The sequence below is a fragment of the Lacerta agilis genome, chromosome 14 (assembly GCF_009819535.1).
Source record: "Lacerta agilis isolate rLacAgi1 chromosome 14, rLacAgi1.pri, whole genome shotgun sequence".
Lineage (NCBI taxonomy): Eukaryota > Metazoa > Chordata > Lepidosauria > Squamata > Lacertidae > Lacerta > Lacerta agilis.
This window is the reverse complement of record NC_046325.1, coordinates 28,837,451-28,856,927: the sequence shown is the minus strand read 5'-3', so window position 1 is coordinate 28,856,927 and position 19,477 is coordinate 28,837,451. Positions and strand designations below refer to the sequence as shown.

The 19,477-nt window shown below is 44.2% G+C and overlaps 1 protein-coding gene across 3 annotated transcripts in view; it reads right to left on the bottom strand.

Annotated features, from left to right (window-relative positions):
• Positions 1-1,352: 1,352 nt before the first annotated feature.
• SMARCD2 (SWI/SNF related, matrix associated, actin dependent regulator of chromatin, subfamily d, member 2) overlaps positions 1,353-19,477 on the bottom strand; it is a 53,206-nt gene continuing 35,081 nt past the window's right edge. For 2 of the 3 annotated variants that reach the window (XM_033171029.1, XM_033171031.1), the window contains exons 2-13: positions 16,742-16,929; positions 10,636-10,678; positions 9,928-10,050; positions 9,576-9,695; positions 8,468-8,563; positions 7,434-7,535; positions 6,632-6,793; positions 6,430-6,527; positions 5,302-5,506; positions 3,810-3,932; positions 2,706-2,807; positions 1,353-2,316 (exon numbers count right to left, since the gene is read on the bottom strand). In XM_033171029.1, the coding sequence (XP_033026920.1) occupies positions 2,263-2,316; positions 2,706-2,807; positions 3,810-3,932; positions 5,302-5,506; positions 6,430-6,527; positions 6,632-6,793; positions 7,434-7,535; positions 8,468-8,563; positions 9,576-9,695; positions 9,928-10,050; positions 10,636-10,678; positions 16,742-16,929 (1,416 nt within the window). In that variant the 3' untranslated portion in view covers positions 1,353-2,262. The remainder of the gene's footprint in view (positions 2,317-2,705; positions 2,808-3,809; positions 3,933-5,301; positions 5,507-6,429; positions 6,528-6,631; positions 6,794-7,433; positions 7,536-8,467; positions 8,564-9,575; positions 9,696-9,927; positions 10,051-10,635; positions 10,679-16,741; positions 16,930-19,477) is intronic. The other variant, XM_033171030.1, reaches the window with a different exon arrangement.

Genomic DNA, 19,477 nt, shown 5'->3' with positions numbered 1-19,477 from the left:
GATGTGCTTGTAAATAGAGGAAGGAGAAGAAAGCACAGAAATTTGTGCTTAAAGACTTATCTATTCCTCCAGTTCTCCAGAAAATTAGCTCCTAGAGCCATGAATGAATAGCAGAGACGTCGTTTGGTACAGTAGATTTAACTCTGCTGACTGTGGGAAGGTAACATGTTGAAGCACTGTTAAGGCCCAAGGTCAAATAGCTATATTTGAAAAAGCATCTTTAATGCCATTCTTAATTTAATGCTATGTTAAACACCTTAAGTGTTGGTATTTCCCATTGTATCTTTTCCTCAAATCATGATGAGTGGGCTTGTGAGTCTTTCGACCATCAAATATCAATTCTCTGTCCTAGAACCCTTATAGGGTTGGTATGAAAAAAGAACTGCTGAGAGATGATTTATCATGATCTGTATGAAACAGGGTTATTGTTCAAGGAAGCCTGTCTCTGAAGCACTCAACTAGAAACCTAGACCAGGAGAAATTTTAAAGTGAACTGATTAAATTTGCTGGCCTCGGACTGTTACTCAGATCACATATTTCTATAATTCTGTGTCATTTTAGACAAATGTGTGCAAGGGTGAGGAATCTGTCCCCTTCCAGATGTTGAGTGGCAGTTCTCATTGGCTCCAGCCAGCATGCCTCAAAAGGAGGAGTCCAACATCTGGAGCACCACAGGCTACCACTACAAGGCTGCTATACAGCTAAAAAGAAAGCGCGTTCAGTAGCTAGATTTTGTTACATATAATTTTGAGTGCTAAAATGAAGCTGCGTAAAAGAAATATTGGGAAAAAGTAATTCATACTAGGTTCCCAAGTGCTTCAAAGTGGGCAAATTTAAAGTAGCTGGTCGTGAGACAGCAGGCCTACTTTTCTCCAGTCTTCCACCTCCAAAAGCCAGAGCGCAGAAGGGTGGCAAGGGTGCAGCAATTAGCTGGAGGACCTACTCTAAAGAACTGGTTGTCTGAAATTTTCAAATTACGGAAAAAAATCATCACTGTGGTAAACAGAACTTGTCTGCTTTGTAGAGATTCTTGCAATGAATTTGGTATTCCATGTAATACTTTTTCAACTGGACCTTGAGTGTAAGAGCTTATAAGTTACTTGTGTGTCACTTATAGCATGAAAGTGAACTTCGCATAAGCAAAGCAAGGATGTGGCAGCTGTGGTCCATTGGATATCACTGGCGTCCTAATTCACATCAGCCCTAACCATCATGGCCAGAGATGATGGGCGCTGTAGCCCAACAACACCTGGTGTATCACAGTTCCCTCATCCTGCTACAGCGGACAGGTACATCTGCTCCTTGAGAACAGCCTCCTTTTGTAGGGCAGAAGAGAAATCAGGCAAGCTTAATTCAAGCTGCTGCTTAAGAGTACTTTTATTAGAAAACATTCAACATAGAAACTGGTAACATTCTTGTTCATAGTGAGTGAACATCCCATCAGCTCCTACTTGGCCAACTACATCTCAAGAGAAGGACCAGAGAGCAAGGAGGATATAGTCTAGATTTAAGTGCCGAGGGGCCAGGAACTTGGGGACTGAAGGCACTTGGGGTGGGGGGTGGGGCGGCAAGAAGGCTCAAGCAAATCTCTCCTTGGCTGGCGGCCTCAAATGCTTCCTACAGCACATGTGGCCTGACCAGAGAGGAACAGGTCTCCACTATTCACTTTTTAAACTTCATGCTGGAGAACCACGGAAGAAATATCAACTGATTGTCATTAACAGAACAGCAAAACAAACAAACCCCTCTTCAGAACCACAGTTTCAGAGGGAGGAAGGGCACCAATACATATTAACAACAAACTTCCCGTTAAAAAAAAAAACCAAACCTGCTCCCAAAAAAAGAGATAGTGCAAAGACTAAATGCCAGCAAGCAAGGCTGACAGTTTGGAATGGATGAAGCTTTGGTTAAAAATTGAGCAGCAGTGGCAGCCACCTGACATTGCAAGGGAGGCTGCTGAGACTCAGCTAAGAGGTAGAAGGCAACTCAAAAATTCCCAGTGTCCCAGAGGCAAAGCGCATAGGAAGGGTAAGGGGTCTGAGGAAGGAGAGCTCACTTTTCTCTCTAAAGGAGGTTTTAAGCCTTATATAATACCCAGGTGGATACTGAATAAGCTCCCCCCATCCCAATCCCCAAATGAGACAATGGAGGCAGAACTCCCCCAGCCCTGATAGAGGCAGAGGATTTTGGACAAGCATTGCCTGGCTGCCGGTCCATTCCAAAGTACCACAAGGTGCAGAAGGGGTGCTGAAGGTGGCAGCACTAGGTAAGGCGAACGCCAAGCACTTGTTCCAGTTCTTGTCTGCGCTGCTGAACCTGGAGATACAAGACAGTCACAGTGATGAGCAGGAGCAAATAAGCACAGCCAGGCATACGTTTTGCCTCCCATGCCAGAAGCACAGTGAGGCCTTCCTTGCTCTCCAAGGGCAAGAGCCTGATTCTCAGGTGTACAATCACAGGAAAGTAACTGGGAGGAGAATTGAGCAAGTGTGGGCTGTAGATCACTTGCTGGGACCAGCTGTTAAGCAGCAGTACAAAAGGAATCCAGGGAAGGGGAAAAAGAAAGCCAGAAAGGCGATTGAGGGGGTGTGCTGGGCTGAAAATAACATCCTCCCTCCATGGCCAGGTCCAGGTTGGGAAGACGCCGCGTGACTTCAAATAACGGAATGCCATATAAACACTTTGCAGAAATAGCCTCTCCAAACCTTGGCAAAGATGTGTCTCCCAACAGCCTCCTGCATCCACGGTTGTTGGTAGAACTCCGCACGCCTCTCCTCTTCAGGGTTCCCAACCACGTCGGTGATGATCTAGAGCAAAATGGGGGGAAAGGGGAAGCTACTTCCTGTGCTGCCAATGTTCAGAGAGTTTCAAAACAGACTGTAGCAAGATTACTAAAACTGCCTTGTTGAGTGTCACTATAACCCAGCAATGTGTGCGACAGAGGCCAATGAGATGCTCACAAACATGGCACTGTTATCTCTCTTAGTTTCATCTGTTTGGCGCACTCGCACCTTTTCAAAATACCACATCTCCAGCTGGAATACATCAATGATTTATTTCCAAGAATCAAAACGTTCCTGAATTCTTTTAACTGGCAAAGGAGGAAGGGATAGACTAGGTGGACAAAAGACAGAGAACATGTTAGACATGGCTTACATATAGGGAATTGGGCTGAGCATGGAGAGAGACTAACATCAAAGGCCTGGGCATTCCCACTGTCTTGTCCTACAAGGGTCACAAGTGGGAAGTGTGGCTGCAAATCAATGTATATAAGTTAACGGGAACCCAGTGTTGCTTTTGTGGAACAGAGAGATCTTTGGCCTTGCATTTGTGCTATTTTTATTTCTGTGCTAGGATTTATTTGCTTTTGTGTTTACTTTTGCTGTTGCATTTGGCCATCCCCCCCCCCCCCGTTCCATGGATTAGTGTGCTTACATATTAACACTGATTATTTGCAACTGTTCATATCTGAATTATATTTATTGCTCTTCATTTGTTATGTCATGAGGTGCCCTGGGAACAATCTTGTGGAAAAGCAAGATGCAAATAAATGAATGACTGTGGGTGTAGCGAGTGGTCTTGGAGCATGTGAAGCTGTAGAAGCTGTAGCACTGAAGCTGTGTCATGCAAGAGGAGCCCCAGCACTACCATGGATACCCTTACGCTACAATCCTACACACACACATCCCTGGGGGTAAGCTCCATTGAACTCACTGGGATTTCCTGCTGGGCAGACATGATAGGATTGTGCTGATAGTCCTTCTGTACACCCCTACCTGGTTTCTTCAGAGCCCAGTCCCTACATTTACCTTCAAGTCCCTCTGCTGAGATCTGATCCACTCCTGGATGAAGTCCTGGGGATTGTTGCTGAAACTCAGCATAAAATCTCGCTGTGTCTTTAGCTGGTTGATCGACTCAATGGTTTCATGGATCTAAATGTGAATAAAGGATATAGGGAGTTTTGATGAAGGAAAGGAAGTGCTCCCCGTACTGAATAAGCCAGAATAAGTCCTGACTACTGATTCAGGGACCTGCAGGTTTAAACCAGCAGAGGGCAACAGGGAAGAAAGCAGCAGAGACAGAAGGATGACATTTGAAGATAAGAGTAATGGAAAGCATGGAAGCACTTCCCACCATAAAGCAATGGCTTCATGTGGCCTGACAATTTGGGGTAGAGAAGGAAGACCTAAAGAGAAAGGAGTATCAGATATAGACACAAAGTATTGGAAAGATTAAGTGCCTAGTTTTCTATATCGTTTAACTTCCACTCAAGCCTGCCCTCCTTTCTTTGTTTCTCCATAATAGCCAGCCCTTCAGGCACAGTCTCTCCCCACCCCAAGGTCTATGTGCGTTCACTGTAATTTGTACTAACCCCTTAGGCTAGAGCAAGCTATGCAACCAGAGTTCCAGAATGAGGATCCCTGCTTTTTTGCAGTACAATACTTTTGCAAATTAGGTTAGCATGCTTAGTCAGCACTGATTATGCAATGGGTCTGCATAATTTTGCAGATGGGAGAAAGTATAAAAAAGGTGAGAGGAAGAGAGCAAGATACGGGAAGAAAATGTATAGAGGAAGGACTGGATGGTCTTGGAGGTGAGATGTTCTGCTGCCGTCACTGGTCTCTGTTTGTCAGAGCCCCCCTCTTGTCACCTTTTCTTCTCTCCACAATCATAAAGGCTAGCAACCTTGTTTAAATCCCACTCCCAAAATCAACTCCATGTTCTGAACACTCTGAATCCAATCTGTCATGGGTTCTGTTGCTTGGCATGCAGATTCCTAGCCCACCTGTTTACAGACAGCAAGAAGAAAGCCAGCCATCTGCCTAGACTTCCAACTCTCCAGATGCCAGTCTTCTCACAGCATGCCAACTGTTTCCTCCCTATTCCCCCTGCTCTTAAGAGACCAAATCCTACCTACTTGCTGTTTAATGGAGTCAATGCTTTTCTAATTCCAAAAAGAAATTAATTCAGAATTTCAGATTATATAAAACTACTTCAATATGTAGAAAAACAAGACATGCAGCCTACTCAACAAAAATGGGACGACTTGCACAACCTTGCTTTACTTGCACTGTTTATTGCAAGTACAGAATTTGAAATTAATACAAAATTTTAGATCGCCAAAGCCAGGTTGGATCGGTAAATGCCACACTACCTTGAAAGCAGGTAGTCATCTCCTGCTTATATATTTGGGATAAGCTGGGTGCCCCTGCAGGGCAAAGTGAGCATCACAGCACCCCCAAATATGGAAGGTGGTATGCTTGATTCTGCTTCCTGGCACAATGGTCACCAGGGACCTACCTTGACATCCAGGGAGGCAATTTCCTGCTGGTTGGTAGTGGAGGCCAAGAAGTTGCTCATTTGGGCCTTCAAGGGGTCATCCACTTCCACATCAATGTCGTAACAGGCAGTCTTCTTCTGATCATTAGGGTCCACACTGGAGGGGTGGGTAGGGACAGGAGGCTGGGATGAGGGCTGAGAATCTACATCTCCCCAAGAGCTGTTCCTTCACCAGCACCCCACAAATATTAGGATTAGGAATTGACTCTTATACCCAACTGCCCTTGAGGGCTTCAGCAGAGGAGAAACAGAATAATCTGGATGGCAGGGGTACACCCAAATTAGGATGCACAAATACATATGAATCCAAGAAAACTAATATAGCATGTTCCAGAAATATTTTTATTTATTTGAAGTATGCATATACTGCCTTTCCTGGACTCAAGGAAGAATTATAATACAGAAATTAAAGCAGCCAATGAAACCACATCATAGCAAATTTCATAAGCAGAAAAACACATCAGCCTCAGAAAGTAAAATAAATGGACCTCAGTCTTTTCAAAAGGATACTACAGAAGAACTCATCTTTTTTTAGGCTTGAAACTAGTTCTGACACACACGCACACGTAAAAGCCACATTTATATATGCTGCTTCAGTGGCAGGAAGCACCCATCACTTCCTAGATACATCAACAGCATCTCCTTCAGATGCCCCAGAGAAATACTCCACCCTACCCCGATACTAATTTTTATAAATATTTATTGTTTATCTTCTCAAACAGTTCTATGAAGCAAGCCAACATTATTCCCATTCCACAGATGGTAACTCAGGAAGCAAGGCCAAATATGATTGTCTATAGAAGAGGTGGGATGCCCCCCACATATTACTATGATTGAGATTATACTATCTCCCCTTTCTCTCTCTGATGGAAGCTGCATTCCAGAGAGATAGCAACCAATCAGAGCACAGATAAGGAGCCTCTTCAGACCTGAAACCCTCCAGGTGTTGCTGGACTCCATCTCCCATCAGCCCCAGCCATCAACTCCCAGGAATGATGGGAGTTACAGGCCACCAACATTGGAAGCCCCAGGTTCCCACCCCTGAATTAAGAGCTTGCTCAGTTTCAGCTCCTGCCACACCAGCCCTACCTGATCACATGGTTGATAACAATGGGATCTGGATGTTGCAGGAGCCCAGCCAGCTTCATGGGGATCTCAGAGAATCGCATGCGGATGCAGCCAAAGATCTAGAATGGATCAAGAGAGCATGCCATGAATAAGCCCTGATGCAAAGGGTGGGGTGGGAGGGAAGGAGAGATGGGACAGGGAGGCAAGCCATGTATTTACTGACCTGGCGAAAGTATCGGTTGCAGTTGATGTACTCTCGCTCATGACTGTCCTGGAGCTTGTTGTGTTTGATGTAGAGCCACAGAGCCTGCATGATGCTGGCCCGAGTCTGGGTGTGAACGCCCAGAAGGCGAGCCAAACGGGGATCCAGCTTGTACTGGGGAGGCTGCAAGGGCAATATTGCCTGGTTAACATGCACTTGAAGTAGAGCCCTCTGTAACCTCAGACCAATCTGAGTGTTGCAACCTGCTTGCATCTCCAGATCAGAAATGATTAATGGGACTCATCTGAATAACCATCAAGAGAGAGACCATCTATAGCCAAGTGGGCACCCCAGGCAGACTCTGCCCAGGCCTCCAAACCCCCCGTCCCACCCACCAGTTCTAATCCATAAGCAGAAATGTTCATGAAAAGGAAGTCTGTTTTCATATTCCAAATGAATTAGTCAACAGAAAGTCTGTAAGAGTACCAGCCTCTGAACCCAGTGCCTTCTCATTCTCAGTTGTATCTTCATCTTGGGCTAGAAACTTACTTTTTAAATCACAAGCACTGAGATTAATAGGAATCCAAATTCAGCACAATACTATGGTATCCTCAAGAAGGAGAAGAGCCATACATATAGCTGGAGGAAGTAAAGCCACACAATTTGTGATAATAAAATATGGAGAAAGAAGCTTCTGATTTAGTACTGCTGTATCTCCTCTCATCTCAAAGCTGGATTGTGCCATGGAAGTAATGGGAACCTGATAATTTCAGGGCACTACAACTCGCCTGCTCTCACCACCTACTGGCACTTGTTCCATTACCTGATGATCCAGCATGAGCAGAAGGGTGCATTTCACATTGACATCGCCCGGGCGCTTTACTTGGAAGCCATCTGTCTCTTGGGTTGTGGCCATCCGGTGCCACTGAGAGGGAAAAAGCCTTATGAGATAGTGCAAGACAAACATGGGGAACAAACTGGTTCATTTTACCACGCAGTAGCTGATATTTTAATTGTTAGTTTTCATGTTTTATCCTTGCTCTTGTAATCAGGCGGGGTTACAGAAGTCTTTATACTATTATCATCTCAAATATCAACAGAACACAGATGGGCAACAGCCCAGCCTTATCCACTACCCTTACTCCATCCCCAGTATCTAAAGGAACCATGCAAGCCTCTCCAATGCTGTTAAATTAATCCAAAAACACTTTAAATGAAGTCAGTGAGACTGCCAAATATCACAGTTCTAGCAATGGCATAAAAAGGCACTGAAGACACTTCAGTAGCACCTGTGCTAAAGGAAAGTTCTTTTTTTATTTTACTTTAACTAAAGTAAGAGTGCTGTTATGTGTCTATGTTGTGTGAAGTGGTGGAAATCAACATATGCATAGGCTTCTCTAAGAATACTAGCACAGGGCTCCATGCAGACAGTGAGTAAACTGTTGGTTTGGACATGGGAGATGCAGTCATTAAGCTCCCAAGGTAGCACAGAACCTAGTTTACCAAACAGGTTTGCGGTGAAGATAACCAAGACAACATTGGAAGCATTCTGTATGCAATGGAAAGTTCTGCAGAAATGAATACTGGTTATTGGTGGGGGGGAACAGAACTTAGCTGGATACAACCCCATGATGCCAGTACATAGCTCATCTTAAACCAAATCCAGGAACACCACCTGACCTGTCCTTGGAAACTGTTCTCTCCACCAATTATGATTCCAGGACCTGGCCAATCATCTGCATATGAGGCCAATCATCCCTCTTGGTCAACAGCGCTGTTCTCAGCCCCAGTTGTGTATTTCCGCTCCTCTGAGCTGCCTCCCATTTCCTAGCACAAAACATGCACCAAGTTACCTACCTCCACCAGGTGGTTGTCTGGGCCATACAGCTCTTTGTCCAGCTCAATGACCAAGCTCTTGAAAAAGGATGAGAACTTCCTCTTCTGTTTACTTGGCTGAGATAGAAAGACACAGGAGAAACTGAGCCCCGCCTTTCCCAGAAGCACACAGACAGCACTGCTGCCAAAAACACGTCTCTAAAAGTGAAGGACAAACAAGCGGGGCCAACTCTGCCAATGAGGGACTTCATTTAACTTGCGCAATGTTAGGAGTGATGCAGCCACTACTGACATCATCACTATTATTGTGCTTTTCTGAAGAAAATGAGGGCCTTTCTATGAGACTGGGGAGAAAGAAGCTCTGGAAGAACTGGGAATTTAATAAAGTCTACATTCCATGAAGGTTGCCAGTTAAATGAGGAACAGTCCTTATTGTTGTGGAGTCTGAAATAATGGACTTCTGCTATGTTCTTCAGCAATGAGATCATTTGGGTCCTTTCAATTAGATTTTTCAATCCAACTCTGGGAGGTGGAGATTTATGGTGCTAACATCAAACTGTCTTTTCCCAGAAGGGACTCAGAAGAACTAAAACAAACAACTGTGTCAAGAGATGACGTTCCAGGTCTTACTGACAATTTAAAATTAGCAAATTATCAGGTCCATATAGTATCTACCCAAGAATTCTTAAGGAACTCAAATACGATCAAACAAAAGTACTTTAACTTGCCCCTGAAATCAGCTACTGCAGTCAACAAAAGACGACTGGGCAGGGGGCAGGTTCCAGGAAACTCCTGCTGAGAAACAACAGCAGGAGAGCTCTATTGCCCTCATGTCTGCTTGTTCGCTTCCTATAGGCATCTGGTTGGCCACAGTGGGAAACAGGATGTTGAACTAGATAGGTCTTTGGTTTGCACAAGCAGGACAAGGTGAAGGGAAGACACACAAGATCAGTCTTCTCCTGTATGGACAAGAGCTGAGGGTGCAGAGCTGGCTAGCTGAGATGATTGAGTGCGCCCATGTGTGCAAATATGAGTGATATAGGGGGTTTACCCTGAACCGATCCCCAGGGAAGCCTTCATTAGCCACTTTCCACGAAGCTACCTATCAGCAGGGATGTTTCAGCCTTACATCATCTAAGAGTTTGCCTTCCACACGAAGTTCCCACGAAGCTATGCGTTCACTGCCTTCAGATTCTTCCTTGCCAGGCGTAAAGGTATTGGAGATGTAAATGCGAAGCTTCCGCTTTTGCTGAAGTTTGGAGAGAAACATTCACTAAGGACAGCATGGGATCAATTCAACCACACACCAATTCCTTTCCACAGGTCGGTCCTTCTTCCCAAGGCAACCTGAGCTGGCAGTGTAAGTTGCTTCTATAACTGAAGCCTCAGACTGCCAAGGAACACCCCGAAGGACTTGATCCTTTCGCTTTCTCCATCCCTGAAGGACTTGACTAATTCAGTCTCCTTCCATCCCTCCTCACCGTCAAAGGTTTCTTGATTGCCTCCTGGATTTCCATCCTCTTGCGGGCAATAGTCTGGTCCAGCTTGCGCTCAAAGGCCAGTAAATCCATGTAGGCCTGAGACTCTGGGACTAGTTCACGAATCTGTGAAAACAGAGTCTATCAGAATGCCATCTCTATCAAGACAAGCATCCTTTGCCTTAGACAGAAGGGGAATTTCAATGAGTACAATTATCCAAGATTTGTATCATGTTCCCCATCATTCCCAGCACAAAGACTGACCTATCCCTGCTCTGCATATCATTGGGAAAAGGGTACAATAAAGCTTTATCCCCCTTAGCAATGGGTCAATATCCTTCCATCTCACAATCACTATTGCCCTTTCTATGATTTTTTTGAGGATAATCAGTGAATTACTTTGCAAATTAAAGTTGATTAACAATTGTAATAATGGACTGATTGACTGGAATTCTTGAAAGATTGGCCAGCCCAGTGGGAACAGCTGTGACATATGCAACAAAATCTTCCAACACCTCTAAAATACTGGGTTTATTATCCTCCTATTGCACAACTACATAGGAACAGCTCACTCCAAAAAACTGCACACCCGAACAATTATTCTAGAAAGAGCTGGCATGGCCTTGAGCCCTGCAATCTGTTTCTACCCATTTCCACCACATGTTCTCACTGCCTGCATCCTTCATTGAAGCCGAGAACTGTCTCACTTACCCTCTGTGGCAGGACCTTGTCTGCCATCTTCCTCCTTTTGAGCCTGCAAGAATTGTGCAAAAAAGCAAGCTGTTAGAGGCCAAAAACGGTCTAGAATCCAGTGCCTAAGATCCACATGTATGGAAAGCCCAAACTATGCAATTGGAATGAATTTCAAACATATAACTTGTGTGTCCCAGGGAATTCTATAATATAGCTCCATCTGTATCAGCTAAAACATCTTCCTTGCTTTAAAAATAGTGATAAACAAACTCCATGTAGCTCGATTCAGAGTTGGCTTGCAAAGCAAGGAAAACAACTGGCATAAAAGGAAATTATTTTCAATGCATCTTCTTTCCTAGCTCCAGTACCAGCACAAATAGTAAAAATAAAAATAAAAATAAGTTGCTCTAGTAGCAAAAGCATCTGATTTAACCCTGAAACTCAGACAAAGACCATTTGTGCAGGGAGTGGGGAACAGAATACACTTGATACCAATCTCTGTGCTTGTCTCCAGAAAAATGTGTAGCTATGTCATCAACAGTGATAGTTTTAAACTTCATAATAAGGGGGGAAATCAGGAAAACAGAGGCAGGAAGGATGATTTAGCAAGCCAAGAAAGGTCCTTTGCTTAAGCAGCAGGTCAGTCAGATTTGAGGTGCTTCCTGTTGCCTAGTCAGATAAACCCAGGGACTGTACAGCTTCGCTATTCTCATCACTTGGCAATCCCCCCAAATTGTGTTTTGTGGACCCGTAATACACCATTCCCCATAGCTTTGCCTTTTTTAAAAAATGGGGGGGGGGGGCCATGGCATGTTGAAAACTTCTGTCTGAGCTAATATTAGTGTCTAAGACTGGAAGGAACAACAACACTTGAATTAAAAGCACAGAAACCACCATCAACGGTTGTGCGATTTGCTTGGATGTTCAGTGAAATGTTCAATTTCATTAAACATACTTTTTGCACATGTGCAGAATCTCATTGTACATTCCTTGGTGGAGTGGAATGTCAGAAAAAAGGTTTGCGTCATAACATATCTGAGTATTATGAGATGTTCAAATTCATATTATGAACCATCTAACTTAGAACTTTATGGCTTTTGTTATGTTCCTAATAGGTGCCAATTCTACCCTTCCCTCAAAAATACCTCAAGGGTCATATGCTTTGGCTGTATGCAGATTTCAGCTGATTTATTGTTTTTGTGGTGAGAAAGATACTCTTTGAAGACTCACTGCCACATTTCAAACTCTATTTTGTAACAGACCAAACTATTTTTTAAAAAAATGCATTCACATTTCACCATGTGTGCATTTATATTTTAAAAAATAAAATAGCTGCTGCTACTCCCACCCGCATCCTGATCTGGATCACAACCATAGCACAGTTGGGCTTTCAACCTACCCACCCACCCACACTGCAGCTCCAACAAAACTGCCCCCAACGTTGATTTTTTTCCTTTAGAGGAGAACTCCTAGATACCAAGAGCAACTTCCCTTCCAGGGCAAATAGCTTCAGGGTGTGTGCAATTTATTTTGTGGCTGTTGTCAGAGTTGTGTTATTCGAAAGGAAATGATTAACCTCTCCTCTACTGCAAGAGGGTGAAGAAGGGGGGAAAGGAAAGGCAGGAGAGAGCATGTTTCAGACCCATACAGTGGGAAATGAAACCCTGCCTGCAGCACCACAGAACAGAACTGCGCCTTTAACCCACCACAGAAGGAAAGGAACAGCTACGGAGCTCAAATTAACAAAGGGATCAAATTCTGGCATCTGAAATGGCAATCCAACAAGACAATAGACTTACTCCCCCACTTCTACCATGCAGAACACGGCCCCTGAAGCCTGGATGCCAGATGTGTGCAGCTGCTTGTTTCTCTATGCATCTCCTTCCTTGGATTAAGCTGGCCGAGGAGGACTTGCCAAGAAACTGAATGTCATTTGCATCCCATTTGTTTTTAAAAACAGCTGGTAAAATCAGGCCAAGCAGGACTTGTGAGGAGCATGAGAAAAGAACAGATGAAAGTCAAGCTCAGCAGAAGTAGCTTATATAAGGGGAGTGGAGGCTATAGTAGTGAAGGGAGTCAAAAACTCATATCATAATGAGAATGGGGGAGAATGGGTTGCTGCTTAATCTTAGCTATCTGCTTTTCCATCAACAAAAAAACATCTGTAAGAGCCACAGAATCTGGACCCACCAGGAGCTGATAATATTACGCAAGCCACTCTTCTTCCACTCTCCCTTCTGTAACAGGAGGATAATGCTGGGCTACCTTGCAAGGCTATTTTAAGGATTGCTGAAATAAGTTGTAAGGAGCACTTTGAACACTGGAAATGTAGCCTATAAATACCAAATACATATATTGTTTTTCAGCTTTTTTTGGGAAAGTACAGTTATTGCTTTTGAAAACTGTGTGCAGGTCAGGAAATTGGTGGAGACAAGTAAAACCTGCAAAGAAACTGCTAAAGTATCCCCACCCCCTAAGAGAAGTACCAAACCAAGCTTTCTCCCAAAAACTGTTAGCTGTTAAGGGTTCAAGAAGGCCAATTCCCTCACTTCACCCCTGGTTTTCCAACTGACAAACTAAAATTATATGACTCCTTGAAACCAACGAGCATACTTGGTCCACACTGGGCTGATTGCCAGGGGAGGGGGAACTTTATGTTCTTTCATTGACAAAGCTTACATACTTCTGCATACCTAAAAGTCTTCCAAGTATGTAGAAATAGCTGGCTATCTTGAAGAAAGCAGGCAGCCCGGGCTGCCGTTATTCACAGTAACACTGAGCTTAAAAGACAAAGGCAGAAAATGTGCACATAGCTGTCTCCCTAGGCTTAGGCTGGAAACGGGTATACTGTACTACAGAGCTCCTGAGATAGGTCACAGAGAATTCAGATTGTCATTAGTGCATTTCTCACTCTCGTTTTGAGTCATTCCATTTTAAACATGCTTCAATTCCAAGATAGATCAGGGGCCTAGAAGGGGTTGGAAAGGCCTGGCAAGTGACCTTGGTTCTAACTAACTGAAAACAGAACTTGGGTGGATTCAAGGCCCCCAGGCCAACCACATCATGATGTCTCAGAAGTCCCACCCTTCAGTGCTGAGGACTTGTAGTCACATACAGTATCCAGGGGACGGGGGAAGCGGACATCCAGGGAGAGAAGCAATTTGCACACAAAGAACATTGCCCTAAATCTTTTGGTTCACCTCAGTTGCTGCTATCATGAACAGGTAGAGGATTAGGTCTCAGTATCATTCCTACTGGGGTAATCTGTTCAAAATGAAGGTGGGACACTGCTGGACTCCTCCGCTGCTGTTTCTAGAAGCAACCAGGTTTTTTTTTATTGTGGGGGGAAATCCTCGGCTGCTTCATCAAAATGGTCTGTTCTACCCAAAATTGAAAAAAAAATTGCTTTTTGTGGAGATGCTCAAAGTTACTCTGTTTTTCCCAACATGCTGCTCTTGAGTATCACTGACAATCTAAGAGTCTGGATAAAGGTTGAGCAGGGGTGAAGACAACAGGCTGGGGCTGGGTTAGACAAAGCACTAATTACAGTCCATATGAGGACCTTCTGTGGCAACAAGGACAGCAAAGCACACATTCTTCTCCATCTTCATTGCATTGGCTCAGTATTGTCTAGTGGAGTCATTCCAAGCAATATGTGGTTTAATTAGTCCTAGGCTTCTATCCTGTACCCTTGACTGCTCTGTAAGCTATTGATATGTTTGCTTAGCATTTAGAAGACAGAATTTCCCACATCCACTCCAATCCATAATCCCCTTTAATGACAATGCCCCTAGCCAAGCTGCCCTCAGTCTCGTCTTATTGTTCTTGCTTGGATGAATTTCAGTGGGTGTAAGCAGAGTTCATAGTCAAGATCCTTGCAGCAGTCCAACAAATGATCTGTGCTTTGGAACCTTGATGTTTTTGGCTAGTTCTAGCTAACTGGGGGAGCCCAGCTGTGCCTATCTGACTGACCATTTACACCAGGGGTCAGCAAGGCTTACCGGGCATGGGCCAGATCACTCCAGCGGAGATCCTCTGTGGGCCAGGCCGGCGCAACTGGAAAGCACATCTGCACATGTCCGGGGCGCCGAAAATTACATCTGTGCAGAAGTGATTTTTGGTGTCTGGGCATGCGCAGAAGCGATTTCTGGAGCCATGGAAGAGAGCCCCCATGCTGCACTGGTTTAGTGCAGCGCATGGGGGCTCACCGAGCGGGTAGCTCGGTTTGGGGGCGGCTCATGGGTCAGTTAAGCGACCCTCATGGGCCACTTCTGGCCCATAGGCCTTAGGCTGCCAACCTCTGGTTTACACTTTTTTGTGCAAAGTGTGGTTCCTGGTCCTCTTCACAAGGCTATATTACAATCACTCCTAAAAGATGCCCTCCTTGGAGCTATGAAATTGTCTACTTGCCTGGGACATGTCTTTTAGAACAATGTTATAGAACAAGTGATGGTGGTTCAGCTCAGATTCTCTGGTTTAGAATGGCTTTCTGAACCCATTTCAGGTGGTAGTTTTGCCCCAGTGTGTAGGCTACATTGGCTCCCAAGCTGGCGCAGCAAAGAAGCCTGGATAATGGATATGGCTCTTTGCAGTCATGCACTGGCAGTAGAGCCAGCTCCCAATCCAGCAAATTCTTTTCCACCCCGGCTCTGCTCCTTCCCCAAATGCTTTCTTTCAGCTGCTGGTAGTTTTTGCCTTCTCTGTCAGCAGCAGAACTGGTGATGACTAGAGGATCTGGGCAAGACCATTTTAAACCTTGCCATTATTACTTATTTTTGTACTGTTAAAGGTATTTTACTGGTTTTATTGCCTCTTATTTCAATCTTTATATTTTCTCCAAGTGGTTCTGAATAAAACATAATACATAGAAGCTGCAGGATTTTTTTTTCCATACATCCTGGGTTAAATCCTTTCCTTTTGGGTCCTACACACCTTTCTCTGAAAACATCCAAGCCTGCTTCTGTTAAAAAATAAATTATCAACTGCAAGCTGTAAGGCAAGAAGTGGAAAGATAAAGAAGAAAAAGGTGTTCAAGGAAGGAGAGGAGGGTATGTGTGGAGTTCTCTAAAGGTTGTTAGTTTGGTGCCCAAATAATCAGATTTGATTTTGTTGGTTCTCCTGTGTATCATTTGTACTTCTGCTGTCAAATCTGCAATCCTACACACACTTATTTGGGAGAGTCCCAATGAACTACAGTAAGTGGGATTTACTTCCAAGCATATATGCATATATAACTGGGCTGCGTGTCAGCAAGAGCCAGGGCTGAACTGTAGGCAGTAACCAGAGATGAGCAAGCCATCAAGAGCCAGAGACCAGAGGAATAAAATCGGAAGTCAAGACCAGAGAGCAAGACAGGCTTGGAGGACCAGGATGTAGGAGTGAAGAGTAATATCAGCATTATATTTTTACCACTAGAGCTGCACTTGGTATAAATGCTGATAATGCCTCAGTTAAGACCCACCATGGTGCCAACAATTATATTAATATACCTCATAACAGCTAGCCAAAACTGCACCACGATCTTGACACATGGCTAGTGGATAACATTACTGTGTGTGTTTTAATATGCACCAGCATCTTATGGTTTGCAACAACCCTCTTTGTTCTAGATACCAAAAGGTCTGGTAGCTCCAACACAGCACACTGCACACTCCCTTCTTGTTTCGTCTGGCTGAGAAGTGTATTTTTGCTCTTTCTAAACTCTGTACTGCAGCTAACAAGTTTAAGACAACAAGGAAACACTTTTGCACCCTGGAATTTCTTAGATTTTTCTGGAACTCACTGCAACAGCATACCACAATGGCCAGGAATATAATCAAGTTCCAAAATGGACTGAGAGGGAATTACCAGGGGTTATTAAGGGTGGTCAGGGACATAAAACAATCTCTCTTCTTGAACACAAGCCCAAAATATTAAGCAGTGGTGTGGTAAAGTACCGTGTGTGTGTGTGTAGAGACACTGGAAGTTGTCTAATGAAGAATGGGAGCTGGCTACTTTACGTATGTTGTAGAGACAGGATGGCTAGAAAATTGATCTTATTTGCAAATAGTACCAATCAGAATACAGTCTCACCCTATATTCTACATCCACCTCCCTCAAGTCACTTAGACACATATGCACTTACCCTCGCCTTTGGGATAATGATGGAGGCGGCTGGGTCTGTGGAACAAGCAGGCGCTTCCGGAATGGATCCATCATGGACTGTGGCATTCCTGGTCTCATTGGAGAAGGTGATCCATACAGAGGCCCTGAGGGGGACCCCACTTGCAATCCTGCCATGGGCATCCGGCCACCAGGCAGAATCCCAGGGCGCTGGCAAGAGAAAACAAAAGACATTCTAGGAAACTAGGCACTGTACGCACCAGAGTTCATTGACAGCAGCTTGGCTGAAGTCACTCTACTTCCTATAGCAGGGCAAAGTGCAACAGGCAGAGGCACATTAAAAACTCAAACTGTTTTAATGGTATTCCAAAGAAACGCTTGGGAATGTAGATCACGGACAGTGAGGAAAGACAGGCACCTTAAAGATAGTTCACTGAGTTCTTACGAAACTATAGTTCTTAGAGCATCCATGGCAATTAAACCAGCTTTAAGTTTGTACTAAAGACGAGTATGAAGAAATGATGGAAGACTGCAAGAATGCTAAGTAACAGCTGTACTTACCTTTGCCACATTTACTTTGTGCCGTTAAAAATTGTACAGGTGGCAAACATTTGAGGTAGGTATATTTCTCACATCACCATGATATGCCATGGGAAGCTGCACTTTCCAGCATTCATCCTTCTGTGTATAGGAGTAGGTATAGGAACCCTCTCCTGAATTTAGCAGAAAAGCCTAGCTGCTGTGCTCAAAAGAATGACATGATAGAGGAAGCTTTTAACCTCTATTCTAAGTTGGTGGCGTACATGGACAATGGAGAAAAAGTAGTTTTCTATTGAGAAGAACAACCTCGCTCCCCTGGCACATCTGGTGGCTTTCTGCTGCTGTTGGTACAGTTATAAATATAAGAACATAAATAATCAGTTGGCTCGTTAACCCACATTTAAGAATCTCAGATTAACTTGTTTTGATCAGATAAAAGCAAAATTTACGTCTAACGATGGATTAGTGGATGGTATGGAAAGGTGAGTGCAAGAGGCTACAGCCCCCTAGCTCCAATTTCAGGTAATACTTGGGAAGAAAAGTCTAAAATGCTTTACTATTCTTGAATGCACTCAGATGAACTTTCCTCCACAAACATTCACACCCGTAACACTTTCCAGTGTCCCAAGAACATTACCATGGAACCAAAGCCAAACAAAAACTGCAGGCAAGACCCTCCCCTCTACCCAACAAGTGAGATTATTCCTCTTGCACAAGAGAAGTCCCTCTGCAGATTCCTTTACAGGTTTCCACTGCCTAGACATTCCCATAGAACCCCTGGAGATGCACACACTGTGGGTGTAGCATACTGGCTAAGAGCCTGAGCTGTGGACTAGGAAAACCCCAGTTCAAATCTCATTTCAAACCACAAAGTCAATAGCCTGTCTGCAGTATGTGTGTCATACTGACCTACTCTGAATGGCTACTTTAAGGAATCCCAGGAACATGCACAAAGCACTTTCAACTTTCTATAGCACTTTATAAGTTAATATTGCAGAGACTTATTCCAAAGCTTTTTGAACTCCCCTGAAACATTTGCACAATAGAAACTGCCAACCATACTAACAGAGAATAACAATACCACCAGGATCTTCTGTATGTTACACAAGTCAAACAGCAGAATCACATCAGGTGCTTGTAACAAGCTTGGGCCATTTGGCAAAACATTGTACAGTAATTCACCATCACAGATTTTGGCCAGCCTCAATCATCACCCTTTGTTTCTTGCATCTAGTGAGGATCAGCTTTTTTACTTTCTGCTCTACCAAGGCACATGACCTTAAGTCTTCATTAAAACAAACCAAGGTCCCATAAGCCAACAAGCAATAGCTTCAGACCAAAGTATGCTGGTGGTAAACAAACCATAGCTCCCTGGTAGGGTTCACACATAACATTATGCTATGGTTTAGTCTAGCATTATATGCAAATTAGGTCACTGTCTGCATGCTGTACCCTGTCTAAGACTTTGTTGGCATCCATCTGTTTCAAGAGACAATGGATTGCCCCTTGAGGGTGAAGTCAAACTGCTGGAGAATCACAGCGCCTGCTACGGCTGCAGGGACTGGTAACTCATAATTGCTGCCTCCCATGTTGTTTTTGCTGTGTTGGCAGTACTGAAGCAACCTCCCTGGGACAGCCTAGGCCAGGCATAGGCAAACTCGGCCCTTCAGATTTTTTGGGACTACAACTCCCATCATCCCTAGCTAACAGGACCAGTGGTCTGGGATTATGAGAATTGTAGTCTCAAAACATCTGGAGGGCCGAGTTTGCCTATGCCTGTCCTAGGCAGTGTGTATGGAGGTCCTGGGCTGCCCAGATGACAAGATACCATCCAACCTTAGGGACTCCACTCCAGATTTGTTTGGGTTTACTCCTTAGTCTTTTCTTCTCCCGGAGATGTCCTGCAAGGCAGCAATCTAGGACTGCCAGGTGATTTAAGGAGCAGAAGCAAAAATGCTGGCTCTTATAATTACATTTAGGTAAGTTTGCCTGTTGTCATCCACAGCTTTAATGGCAGAATCTCTGAGCCACTCTTTCCCACCAGTACCCCATGGAGCCATTTCTCCAAGGACTAGGCCCAGGATCACCAGACAAAACTTGGCTCTTCCACACTTACGGTAATAGTTCTATGCAGAACTGCATAAAAAGGAGACTCTGCCAACTGTTGGACTCATTATCAAAAGAAGCTACACTGCTCACATTTCTCCTGCCCTTGTAA